At 37.6% G+C, this 12,372-nt stretch overlaps 1 protein-coding gene across 1 annotated transcript; it reads left to right on the plus strand.

Annotated features, from left to right (window-relative positions):
• Positions 1-1,663: 1,663 nt before the first annotated feature.
• Positions 1,664-12,165, plus strand: gtf2a1 (general transcription factor IIA, 1). The gene is made up of 10 exons (XM_058756971.1): positions 1,664-1,917; positions 3,901-4,002; positions 4,097-4,253; positions 4,346-4,410; positions 5,417-5,492; positions 7,948-8,081; positions 8,723-8,824; positions 8,922-9,167; positions 9,371-9,460; positions 10,493-12,165. The coding sequence occupies exons 1-10, from the start codon at positions 1,888-1,890 to the stop codon at positions 10,598-10,600; spliced, it is 1,110 nt and encodes a 369-aa protein (XP_058612954.1). The 5' UTR covers positions 1,664-1,887; the 3' UTR covers positions 10,601-12,165.
• The last annotated feature ends 207 nt before the right edge of the window (positions 12,166-12,372 follow it).

The raw sequence follows: 12,372 nt of genomic DNA on the forward strand, positions 1-12,372 counted from the left end.
ATACAAGCAGAAATATATATAGGCCTACACACACACACATACACAATAATACAATAATATAATGTATTTGTATCATTTATTTATACATAGTTTGGGTGTCATCAGTTTATATGAATTTCATTCACTTTTATTTCACAGAATCTTAAATGAAACGCTAAAACACTAAATTAAAGGTTTTATTTTTGGATGAACTATTCCTTTAATACACTTCATGATTTAGACATACTACTGGCAAACATGAATTCTAGATTTCTATTCATCTTCTAAAACCAAATTTACACTCAAGTGGCACAGAAGCTTCACCCGATGTGTCATTTAATTTAGGTGTTTAAGGCCTCTCAGAGGAGGCATAAATGCATAGCATAAACTGCCTTTGATACTAAGTGCTGACGTGGGTCCAAGCTGCATAATTGAGTCTGGAATTTATGCGGCATTGTCTCTTTACACTGAATTTTGAGCAGGCAAAGAGCGGCCTTAACGCTTCTGTGTCAAGACACCTTATATCTGAAAAAAGAGAGAAAAAGATCTGAATGTAGACAATCCACTCCAAAACTTTCTAGTGAGATAGTAACTCACTTGCCTATAGAATTAAACTTCTTGAAATGTTTACCTCCAAAAACGTTGACACTGTTAGTTTTGCTATTCCCAATGATTTAAAAGTGCTGAGAAATAAATCTAAATCTAAAACACATGCATAAGAATGTTTAAAATAAATCTTAAGATATAAACCAGTAGTTGCTTATGGAGTAGTACACATCGCCCTCGTGTGGTGAAAATGGTAACTCCTTTAGGCTTGTATTTTCCAATGAAGGACTACATTTCCCCATAACTTTTTTATTCATTTATCTTGTGTTAACTGTGCGATTTAAGCATAACTCTAAAGCAAACTTTGATGTTATTACATGATTTTTAGCGATTCCTGAAAGTTTAAATTCGTTTTAAAAACATAAAGATTTAAGTTTTTATTTATAGCATTAGTCATATACACTGTAAAAAGTTATAAGTTGACTTTACTTAAAAAAATTAAGGAAACCCGTTGCCTTAAAATTTTAATGATAATTAAAAGTAAATGATAATTTAAAAAAAAAAAAAAGTTAAGTGAATTGTCAAGTTCACTTAACTTTAAAAAAAAAAAAACAATTATTTACTTAAAAATTTTAAGGCAACGGGTTTCCTCAATTTTTAAAGTAAAGTCAACTTTTACAGTGATGCAGATGGAGAGTAATAAATTTGGTCTCAATAGTAATAATAATATATATATATATATATATATATATATATATATATATATATATATATATATATATATATATATTTTTTTTTTTTTTTTTTTTTTTAAACAAGTAGATAGAATAGAAAAAAAAATATTAGGGAACGCTAGTGTTAGTGTTTTTTTTTTAATCAAAAACAAATCAAAAGAATAGAAAGAGAACAGAGAATGCTTGAGAAGATAATACACAATCACAGTAATTAACAATCGAACAAGCGTAACAGCTGGTCTTTTTCATGTTGATAAACGTGAATATATCGGCTGGTTTTTGTGACAGCTTCCATAGCGACGGGCTGATCCAGGATCTGCTGACTAACCGTGTCGCGTTCGCGGTAAGACCGCGTCGAAATCTCGCGATACTTCGCACAGCGCCCGCTTGACCCTGCCCTGTGTCTCGCGCAGCTCCGTATATAAAGGCGGAGGACCGGAGAAGACGGACGGCTGGGGAGCAGCAGCCCTGGGACTGTGAATAAGACCGTAAACAGCTGTGTTTTTATTTCCAGAAACTTTAACCGGCAACTTTTTAAACGTTTTAGATGTTTCCGTGGTTTTTTTAAATGCTTTTTGGGGTTCTTGCTTGATATTCGCGGTGTGTTTTTCCCCTCACTGCGCTCATAATGGCGAGCTCGGCTAACTCGAACCAAGTGGTAAGGATCAGACAAACGGCACTCATACTCGAAATCACACACGTGTCCAAGCATTGTAGTTAGACGCAGCGCATTTTAACCAAACCCACACTTGGCATTTTCAATAATAAATCATATTAGACACACGTACACATCAAATCTGATCCATTTGAGCTCTTTGTAGGGAAGTGTGTGTGAGTGTTTGCTGATAGGGAGAAAAACAGTGGCTCTGATCCATTGCAGTAAGCTTTATTATGTGTTGGAAAAAGCGCATTAAAGTGTTAAACTAACACGGACTTTGTTACATTTGGCCTCGGCCGTGTAAAAAGCTGTGTTTGATGCGGAAAATAAAATACGTTGGCTCGCATTCTTCGTGTAAGTTAACTCGATATATTACAGTCTGTTACTAAAGCACCCTTCGAGTCCGATATTGTACCAAAACAAATACAGTAGATCTGCGTATTTCAAGGAAGATCTCAGTTGTGGTGTTTGTTGTCCTGCGTGTTACAACGAAAGCCTTTCGAAGCTCCATCACAACCATCTTATTTTAACGAAGTGTACACGACCCCCTATATTACCGAATCCCATGCATATAAACCCAAATATGACCCGATTTTCACAATAAAACCCGTTCACGGAAGCCTACAGTGCAGGCAAACGCTGTTTCATCATGGCTACCGTCGCCCTTCTCTGTCTGCGTCTCTCTCCGCCTCTGACCCTCCTTCTTTCAGACGCCTGGTTTTATACAGCCATACCGGGGCTCTAATATAGTCTGCCCGGGATGGGAAGGTGCTACTCGGCGCTACGTCACCGGCTCTGCATATAAACACCAGACTGCGCTTTAAATAGTGAGCCGACGGACGGGACGCGACGCAGACCGCGAGCCCGCTGCCTGTTTACCGTCGTAGCGAAACAATGTATTAGTGGCGCCATAGCGATGGTGGTTTCTGGGTAACTTGGAGAAAGACGTTTGCTTTCTCATTCCGGATTAGCTGTATCCGGAAGTGCATGTGTTTTGAATATTGTTTCTTTTTTCAGTTTCGCCGCTTGCATTTGGCCGCGGTGCACGCGCTGTTTATGGACGAAGCGGATGCATCGCGCTCCGATAACGAGCAGCCGGACACGTTATCAGAGCGCCCTGTGTCTATTTTTGCTTCGACTCCGATCCGGTTATCAAATGGTGATTGGAGAGGCAGACTGAAATCCCTCGGTTCGGTTCTGTTCAAAAGAACCGTTCATTTCGAAAATGGTTCGGTGCTTTTTGCGTTATTACGCCATCCCCAGTGTTTCCTCAAAGCCTGATGTGTTTTACTCCCTTTAAGACAAACTTTACCACAAAGCCACAGCTAGGCACACGTTTTGTTTATATTATGTATGCTTTATATTATGTTTTATCCCCAGTTTGTTGCAGACATGTTTCTACTCAAAATATTTTAGAAACCAAATATTTATAATTTACACTAGTCAACATTTGAAGCGGATCAAATCCCAAAACCAAAATGCAATCTTGTCTTAAAACGACTTTGAACCTTTTTGATCCACTTCAAATGTAGACAACTGTATAAAAAAAAATATATGAATAATTTTCAAACAATACAAAAATGCCTGGACAATATGTAAACCTTCAAATGTTTTTTAGGTAGTTGTCATAAAGACAAACTGTAAACATATTGCTAATGCCTTTATTGTTAATGTTTCTGCTACAAGATCTTTACAATAACTTTCTTTCTCATTGGTCAAATTCTCAGTTCAATCCAAATTGTCTCAATTATTATTTATTGGCTCATCTTGAATCACATTGGAAAGAGATGTTTTGTTCCTTACACAAGTGATTTTTATTAATGCATTTTTTCATTTCAGTCCAGTTTGTAAACAAGTCGTATGTATTGATATTCTGAACAGATTCAACCAAGTAATTAAAAAAGAATTCATTTATAATATTGATTTGTAATCATTTGTAATTCGGTAGCAAGAAGCGATTCAATTAGTTTGCTTTCGTTGTAGCCTAAACTGTATAGATCAGTGATGGAGGATGTCATCAGTGAAGTCCGAGAGCTTTTCCTGGACGAGGGAGTGGATGAGCAGGTCCTGATGGAGCTGAAAACGGTAAGATGTTTGCTGTTATGATGAATACTAACATGCTGCATGGATAGATGGTTTATTCAAACCTGCATCTCGCTGCCCTTCTGTTACCGTGCAGCTGTGGGAGAGTAAGCTGATGCAGTCCAAGGCGGTGGAGGGTTTTCATACGGAGGAGCAGCAGGTTCTGCAAGCTCAACAGCAGCAAGCCCAACAAGCTCAGCTGACGCAACCACAAACCCAACCACAGCAAGTCCTCCTGCCTCCAGCGCAGCAGGGTGAGGCCCGATCTGAACGTGCACGTGTTCTTGGTAATGTAATAAGATCCAGTAAATATTCAATAGTAAACTGTTTGTGTGTCTCTTCTCAGCTCCTCAGCAGCAGGTCATTGTTCAGGATCCTAAGGTTCTCCAGCACATGAACGCCACTGGAATGGTGAGTGTTGAGTTCCTCTCATTCACATGCTAGTGTTTGGAATATTGAAATATAAAACAGTTTTTGGTTTGACTCATGTCTTTGGGTATTTAAAATTTGTTTTAAAATGCTTCCAGAACCAAGGCAACTGAAAAAGGGGGGTGGTCTCTGTTGCACTGTATTGACTTAATTGTTTAAGGTTTGTAGTTCAGAGTTCACACAAACAGCAAATTATGGGAGCTCCAGTGTTTCTGTTGGCTTGGGTTAAAGCGGTTATGTTGTCTACCACTTTAAGTGCTCAAGTCTTTAAAGCAGGATTTAATCTGACTGGCTGTTGACGTATTTCTCATTCATGAGCTTAAGTCATGCTGAAAGTGGTTCCACTGATATTGTTTGTTGTGGTGTGGAGTCTGCTGTTCTTTTAAAGTTTGCGTGAACCGGAAGAAACCGGTTCTGCCCAAGCCGTCAAACTGACGTCGTCAGTTGAAATTCCAGAGCGGAAGTAAATTTCAGATTTTGATTAAAGATTACAAGACAATTTTTTTTCAGCGGATTAACTTGCACGGATTAATTGTTCACATCAAGACTAGCAATGTGCGCTAGTAAATTTTGATTTCATTTTTTAAAACTGTCATTATTGTCATTGGTGTGAACGGGCCTTTAGAGTTAGCTGCATCACTGCTCATTTTTGCAACTTTGATGCAAATCTGAACATGCCAACATCAGTCCACCAACAGTCACCGTTACTCACCATCCAGAAATCTCCCACTGACAGTGAATGACTGGAGTGGTTTGGTCGCTGTAGTTCTGTTCATGTGAACACCCTGTAGGATCAGCATTAATGCCAGCAGGAGAACAGATGGGTGGAGTCTTCCTGGAAAACGGTTTAGACAAAGCTGGCGACTTCAAATTAGATTACACAGCAGATTCCAGCAAGGATATTGTTCTCACTCCCTCTCTACCTGATCATTAATGTATGTGTGTCCTCTGTGGATTCAATTCTCGTTTCAATCTTTTGTTCCACTAGAGTGCAGCAGCCACAGCAGCAACTTTGGCTTTACCCGCAGGTGTAGCACCGATTCAGCAACTTATCACCCCTCAGGGTAAGACATCACAATCAACCACTTCTCAGCCAGGGGGCCTCAAGATGACTTAAAATATAAAATAACTTAAATGCATATCACAACATCATTTTCACTTCCATAATTGGGGTTTTTATTTATTTATAAATTTTCTAACCGATGGGACCAGATTGTTTATACCTGCTGTAGAATTGGTCAGTCCAGGATGACAGTCCAAGTTTTTAATACTAGGGGAAGATCCTCCAACATGTTCTCTCTGCCGAATCCCTTTATCCGTTAAGCATGTTTTAGATTGTGCTGGTTTTAACTCATTGAATTTTTTTATTTTTTTTGTTAACCCTTTTGAAGAGATTAAATATAGTGTTAAAATAAATTATAAAAACATGAGATAATTCAGCCATAATATTTCTCGCCATGAAAATAGCCACAGAAGCCGGAATGGAGTTTAAACACAAACAAACAAATCTGTATTTATATAAATGAGTTCATTTTCCATTAACTTCTTAAAGGGGTCATGAACTGCCTTTGTTTTTTTAATTATTTTGTACTGTTCTCTGAAGTTCACCTATAATGTTATTAAGAATTTTACACCAAAAACATAATTTAGAAGTAATAGGCTATTTTCTGTCCTGTTTTCAACCCCCCCTTATTAGAAAGCTGTGTTTGAATAGGTGTGGCGGATTTTAGACCCACTGCTATTGGCTAACACTTGTAAATGTCTTACATCCTACGTCCTTCACAGATGGATGCTGCTGTATTGTAGGTTTAAAGAAACGCATAAATACTCAATGCATATCAAACGATCTATAATAAAGTAATAGTGACCACATCATAAATAGTTACTTACACTTGTGTTGCGACATTACTGTCAGATTCAATATAGTCAGCATAGCATCATCTTTTAGTTTCAATCGTTATGAAAATCCTGTGTCAAATTGTGCCTTGTTTTTAAACGAATCCGCGGTAAAATGAAGTGAACGAAGGATCAAGAATAGAACATTCCACAAGCTGTTGTTTTGGCAGATTGCCTTCAATATAAGCTGTTTTAGACAAAGTTGAGTTCTGAAACTTACAGGATGTTTTTATAGTACAATGACCTTATGATTTCTCAGTTCATGACCCCTTTAAAGCATGCAATCCATTATCAGACTCAAGTTATTTTTGACTTACTCTGGTTTGTGAGGTTGCTTTGGAAAAGTGTCTGCATAACCACTGTATTAATAAAAAGTAGTTCCAATAAAAAGCCACACTGCTTCTGGATAAAGAGAGTGACTGAATAAAAATCCGTTTTATTATTTATTTATTTTTTCACAACGGACTGTTTTGTGAATTATTTTTAAAAATGTATTTTCTTAAATATGTCAGTGCCAAGCATTTTGTCCTCGGAGGCAATGCAGGTAAATACATTTGTTTAATCTTACAGTGTGTTGGTAATAGCGTTAAATGCTGGTTTGATGTTTTTTGCAGGTTCCACGTTTATTAAGACACCAAGTTTATCATTGGGTGTTTCCAATAAAATCAGTGCACAGCCGCAGTACATGCAGCATCTTTTACACAAGTAATAGTACTTTTTAAACCATATACTAAAAATTTAAGCAAACACAGGACTTGAGGATATGGTGCGATGAAGTTAGCCAATCGCAGCAGTGGGATTTACTTTAGTTTCTAATAACGCCCCTTTAACTTCTGTTTTTTTACAGAGAGGGAAAATAAGGATAAAATAAGAATTTTTACAAACATTGGCCCTTTTTTGGTGTGCATAAGAGCAAAATTTATAAACTCAACTGAGAAACCTAATATAAAAATCTGGAACTGCATTTCATGAATGATTCTCAAAACAATATTTCATGTCCCTGTCATTATTTAAAGGGATAGTTCACACAGAAATGAAAATGGTCATTTACTCACCCTGGTCATTGGAGTTATTCCAAACCTTTGAGTTTTGTTTTTCTGTTGAACTCAGAAGATACTTTGAAGAATATGGGTAATCAAACAGTTCATGGTCCCTATTCCATATTTTGGAATTAATTATTTTTTATATTGTGTTCAACAGAAGAAATAAACTTGTACAGGGTTAAAACAACTTGAGGGTGAGTAAATTACAGGATTTTCACTTTTGGGTGAACTACCCCTTTAAGTGGTAAAAAGCTGAGTAGTAAGTGATAGAACTGTAAATAATCCCTTAAATGTCCGTATTTTTGTAACTTGGCTCAGAGATGCTTTCTAGGAACCTTTTCTTTGGAAGCTTTGCGTTTAATGAGCTAATAATTTCAACTAGCCAGCAATCTGTCACTCACATAAAATAATTATTCTTTTAGTTTGCAGCATCCTCTTTCTACAATCCAATCAATTCCTGGTAAACAGAATCAAGTTCTGTCCTCCCTCTTTTGTCTTGTTCACGTTTCGTGACTATGTGCATGTTAACACAAGTGTGTGAATGCCTTTATAAAAGCCCATCTCTCTGTTGTGTCTTCAGGTCAGATCCTGCAGGTGGTCAGAGCTGCCAATGGAGCTCAATACATCATTCAGCCCCAGCAGCAAATGCTGCTGCAGCAGCAGGTTCTGCCACAGATGCAGCCTGGAGGTGTGCAGGCCCCCGTCATACAGCAGGTCTGTGCTTCATACTTCACTTAACACAACAGTGACACGTTTGTTCTAGTTCTGTCGCCGCAGGGTGTGTTGTGACTGCGTCTATGCACTTGATGAGTGGGACTTATTTCCCAGAGTCAGCAGAGGTCCTCATCATAGTTAGCCAATGCAAGAAGTCTGTCGGGTGTCTTGCTTGTTTAAAATGCAGTATCAGAACTGATGGAGGACGGTTTTACTGGAAGAGAACTAATGGAAGTAGAGCAGGTTTTACTATTGCAGGGTTACTCCAGTGGTTTATGAAAGATGTGCACTATAAATAATCTGTGAAATGTATGGTAAATTAAAAATGGGTAGCTGTGGTTGCTAGATATTTACTGTTAAAAAAGAAAAAAAAGAAAAAGCGCAGCAACATAAATTTACAGACTATTTCATTGGCTCATAAAATGTTAATACGTATTACAGAGTACTTAATTGTTTTTTTCCTCTTATAACATAGTAATGGTTTAAGTATTTATACAAGGAAACTTACCATTAACCAATTACCAGGTTGTTATTGTAGTATTTTTTTTTTTTACATTATTTTGGATTTCAAAGTCTGGTGAGAAGTCACATGATCTGTGTATGAGAACAAAAGTGCAGTGAATGTGTTTCTCTTCATGTAGGTGTTGACTCCTCTTCAGGGAGGCCTTTCCCAGCAGACTGGAGTCATCATCCAGCCGCAGCAGATTGTCCTCACAGGAAATAAAGTACAGCAGAACACTCAGGTCAGCAGAACCTCTGACCTCAAGCATAAAGTACATGTCACTGATACTGAACAATGCGTGAGGCTTGTGTGTATTGAGGGGAGTTGTGTGTATTTAGGTCATGCAGGCAACAGCGATGGCTGTGCAGCCGGAACAGGGAACTGCGCATGTGCAGGCTCAAGCACAGGCACCGCAACAACAGCCACAGCAGCAACAGGCCTCGCAGCAACCTCCCATGGTGCTCCAGGTGGACGGTGCAGGAGACACGTCCTCGGAGGAGGACGAAGAGGAGGAGGACGAGTATGATGAGGACGAGGATGAAGACAAAGAGAAAGATGGTGGAGAGGATGGCCAAGTGGAGGAGGTACTTTCTGGATAGTGTTATTGTTAATTAAAACCCATTACAAACATAATTTAAAAAAAGGAGTATATAAAAATAAAAAAACTGACTGAAGATGAATAAAGCTATATAAATGATACTGAAACAATGCTTGTGCTGGACAGTGACCAGTGTCTGGCTTGGTCCAGTCATAATTTGTCTATTTGACAATCTGTCTTTTAATTTAGGAGCCATTAAACAGTGGAGATGACGTCAGCGATGAGGAAGATCAGGAGCTGTTCGACACTGAGAACGTGGTGGTTTGCCAGTATGACAAGGTGTGTATCGTTACGGATTGAAGTTTTAAAATCATGAGAAAAATAAATGTGGATTTTTTTTTTTTTTTTTTTTTCTCCCTCTGCCTTCCTTAAACAGTTGATAACTGGGTCCACACAGAATGTCAGTAGACTTCTACAGTTTTATATATAAATGTGACCTGTGCTGGCAAAATGAGTCACAGTGAGCAGATTTTCAAAAATGAGTTTTTACATTCTCCATTAAAAAGGCCTTCAAAATAATATATGATTTGTTGGAATCTGATGAAAAATAACTGACAGAGTCAGCAAAGTAAATTCTGAGAAATTGAGTTAAAGTTTCCTGACGGTTCCGAGGCAAAATCACCTAGCAACACTGAATCTTTTCCTCCTCCTCTTCTCAGTAATCATTACTATATTAATAATCACAATATAGCTATTTTTATTTTGTTATTGTAATTAAGAACAAATGCAAAGAAAGCAGTAGAACAAATATAAGAAACAAATAATGCATTTACCTTATCTAAACAAAAGCGTTCAAGAAAGAAAAACAAATAATCAAATGTAAAAATCCCTTTTGTGTGTTCATTACAAATAAAGTATAAAACGCAGTTTAATCAAGAACAGCGAGTGATTCCCTCTTTTCTTTTGTTTGAGTAACATTGAGACAGACGGCCTGTATTAAGACCTACTGTAATGCACAGATCTAATATAATACTAATAAATAAACTGTATTTTACTGTATTAAATCAAATTGAATGCAAGAATATTTAATTTTTATTTAACATTACAAGTGAAATCGGACATTGTAAGGGAAGTATGAATTAGGACATTATCGTGATAGTTTATTTGTTGATAATTTGCTTTAACATATTACATGCCTAGAAATATTTTTGCAATAAATCTCTATTTCTGTTTGATGTGTGGAATTTGACATTGCATAAGGAAAAATGAATTCAAACTTATAATATATAAGAAATTAAACATTTAGAAATTGAATTTTTTAATTTATTGATGGTCCATGAAATTAAACTCGGACAATATCTTTTGCTTCAGATTCACAGAAGTAAGAACAAATGGAAATTTCACCTGAAAGACGGGATAATGAATCTGAACGGGCGGGATTACGTGTTCTCCAAAGCCATTGGAGATGCAGAGTGGTAAATGGTAAAGAACAAAACCCAGAACTGTCCACTCTTAAGGCAAGACACATCGAGACCTGAAACTGTATGTTTCAGGAGATTCCCACTTGGGGGGCTGAAGAGTAACGTCCCAGTGCTACTGTGCTGTTTAAATGATATCGGCACAAAAATAACGTGTGCCATCCAAGAGATTTGTTTCTTTCTTTTCCCCCTCCTTTTAAGAAGGCCCTTTTACCTGAAGAGTTTCACAGGAGTCCGTAACTTCTATTTTAGAACAATATTCTTGCCCCTCAGATGTATGAAAACTTTAGGGCGAAGGGAGCCAATTTGAGCGCCTGGCGCTAGCTTAAGTTGACTCGGGTGTGTTAAGACGGCCAGTTTTTACTGCAGCCGTGCGTGTTTGTTGGTGATTTCCGTAGCTAGGTCAGCCATCTGAATCCTGTGTAAAGTGAATCGTCCAACTCACGAGGACTATTTCATCACCATTTGCCACCTTATACAAACACTAAAAACAAGCAACCAAGAACTGTGTTCCAATAATTCCCTTTCATATTTGCTATGTTTTTAGACCTTTGTATGTTCAACAGCAGAGATACCAATGAAAACAGGCAAGTTAAGTGTAACGTTGTCGATCTCACTAAATTGTTCGCGTGTTTGTACGTCTGTCATGGATTTTTCTAACTGTACTCTGGCTAAAGATCTGCTCTGTCAGTATGATGCATGTTTTTGGGCAGTGCATCACAGAGCTCGTGTTGTCCTGCGTGTGTTTGTGTGCAATTATTGCGTTAGGTGTCAATGAAGTGCTCGGTCAGGCCACCCTTCATTCTTTACTTGCGGTCAGGCTTATTTTACACATTTCTAGTAGTTTGTATTTATTCCTGAAGCTCAGGCAGCGTTGAATTTTGGGGGGATGAAACCGAACTGTGCTCTTAATGAAAGAAGTGCTCCTTTCAGCCCGTTCTCTGCTGAGGAGGATTTCAACACCTGATTCTGTGCATTGTGGAGCTTTGTTAGTGGTTTTTTGTTGTTGTTTTTGTATTTTTTTTTTTTGTCCTCCCATATTTAGTTTTATAGTATTTAGTCTGACTTTTTAATCTGTGCCCTCATTCAGTCTGCAAAATGACAGGTTGTTGTGTTCTGTGTCTGTATGTTCTGCAGTTGAAAGTATTGATATGTTTTGTTAAATTATGTCCATGCTATGTTTGTTCAATGAACTGGCTTGGACGGGGCTTTTTTTTTAAAGTGTAGTTCATTATGCTCCTTGTTTGTGCCTTTCAGATTTAATTTAGGTATCAGGTCTTTTGTCTAAAGGGGAGAGCCTTTAACAAACCCTACGAACTGTACATTTCGCTTTGCTTTTCTAATGGTAAGTAAAGAGTACTTCAGAACTACTGTCTGGGTTATGTGAGGGAACGTAATGTTTATTCATATACTGTTTTACCAATCAAACTGCTCTGTCTCTGATTCTCATCTCTATGAAGGTTGTGTTATGTAAGTAGAGATCTTTAGTATTTTGTTGAAACCATTGAGTTTTATTATTTTTGCCTTTGCTGAACTTTATTAAAGCACTATTAAAATTGACTCTCATTCTTGAGCTACATTTGCCTTTTTCAACTTGTCATCTGACTACTTGTATGTAGGTTTATTGTTATTGTGCAGGGTTGGATGCCTGAAATCGACGTCAATGTTGAAATTGACCTTTACTAAAGACGTATTAGTTATTTTATTTAAGTGTCATAAATTGTTCTGCCTATGAAACTACTTTCCCTTATTGTTGTGTGGGTTATTAAAGGG

Source organism: Onychostoma macrolepis, chromosome 20 (genome assembly GCF_012432095.1).
Source record: "Onychostoma macrolepis isolate SWU-2019 chromosome 20, ASM1243209v1, whole genome shotgun sequence".
Taxonomy (NCBI): Eukaryota; Metazoa; Chordata; class Actinopteri; order Cypriniformes; family Cyprinidae; genus Onychostoma; species Onychostoma macrolepis.

Bases quoted from the DNA above. Each gene is read 5' to 3' on its own strand.
- gtf2a1 (XM_058756971.1), top strand. From the start codon at position 1,888: ATGGCGAGCTCGGCTAACTCGAACCAAGTG. The intron at 8,082-8,722 runs GTCTGTGCTTCA...CTCTTCATGTAG, and splicing joins AGGCCCCCGTCATACAGCAG to GTGTTGACTCCTCTTCAGGG. The intron at 9,168-9,370 runs GTACTTTCTGGA...CTTTTAATTTAG, and splicing joins AGGATGGCCAAGTGGAGGAG to GAGCCATTAAACAGTGGAGA.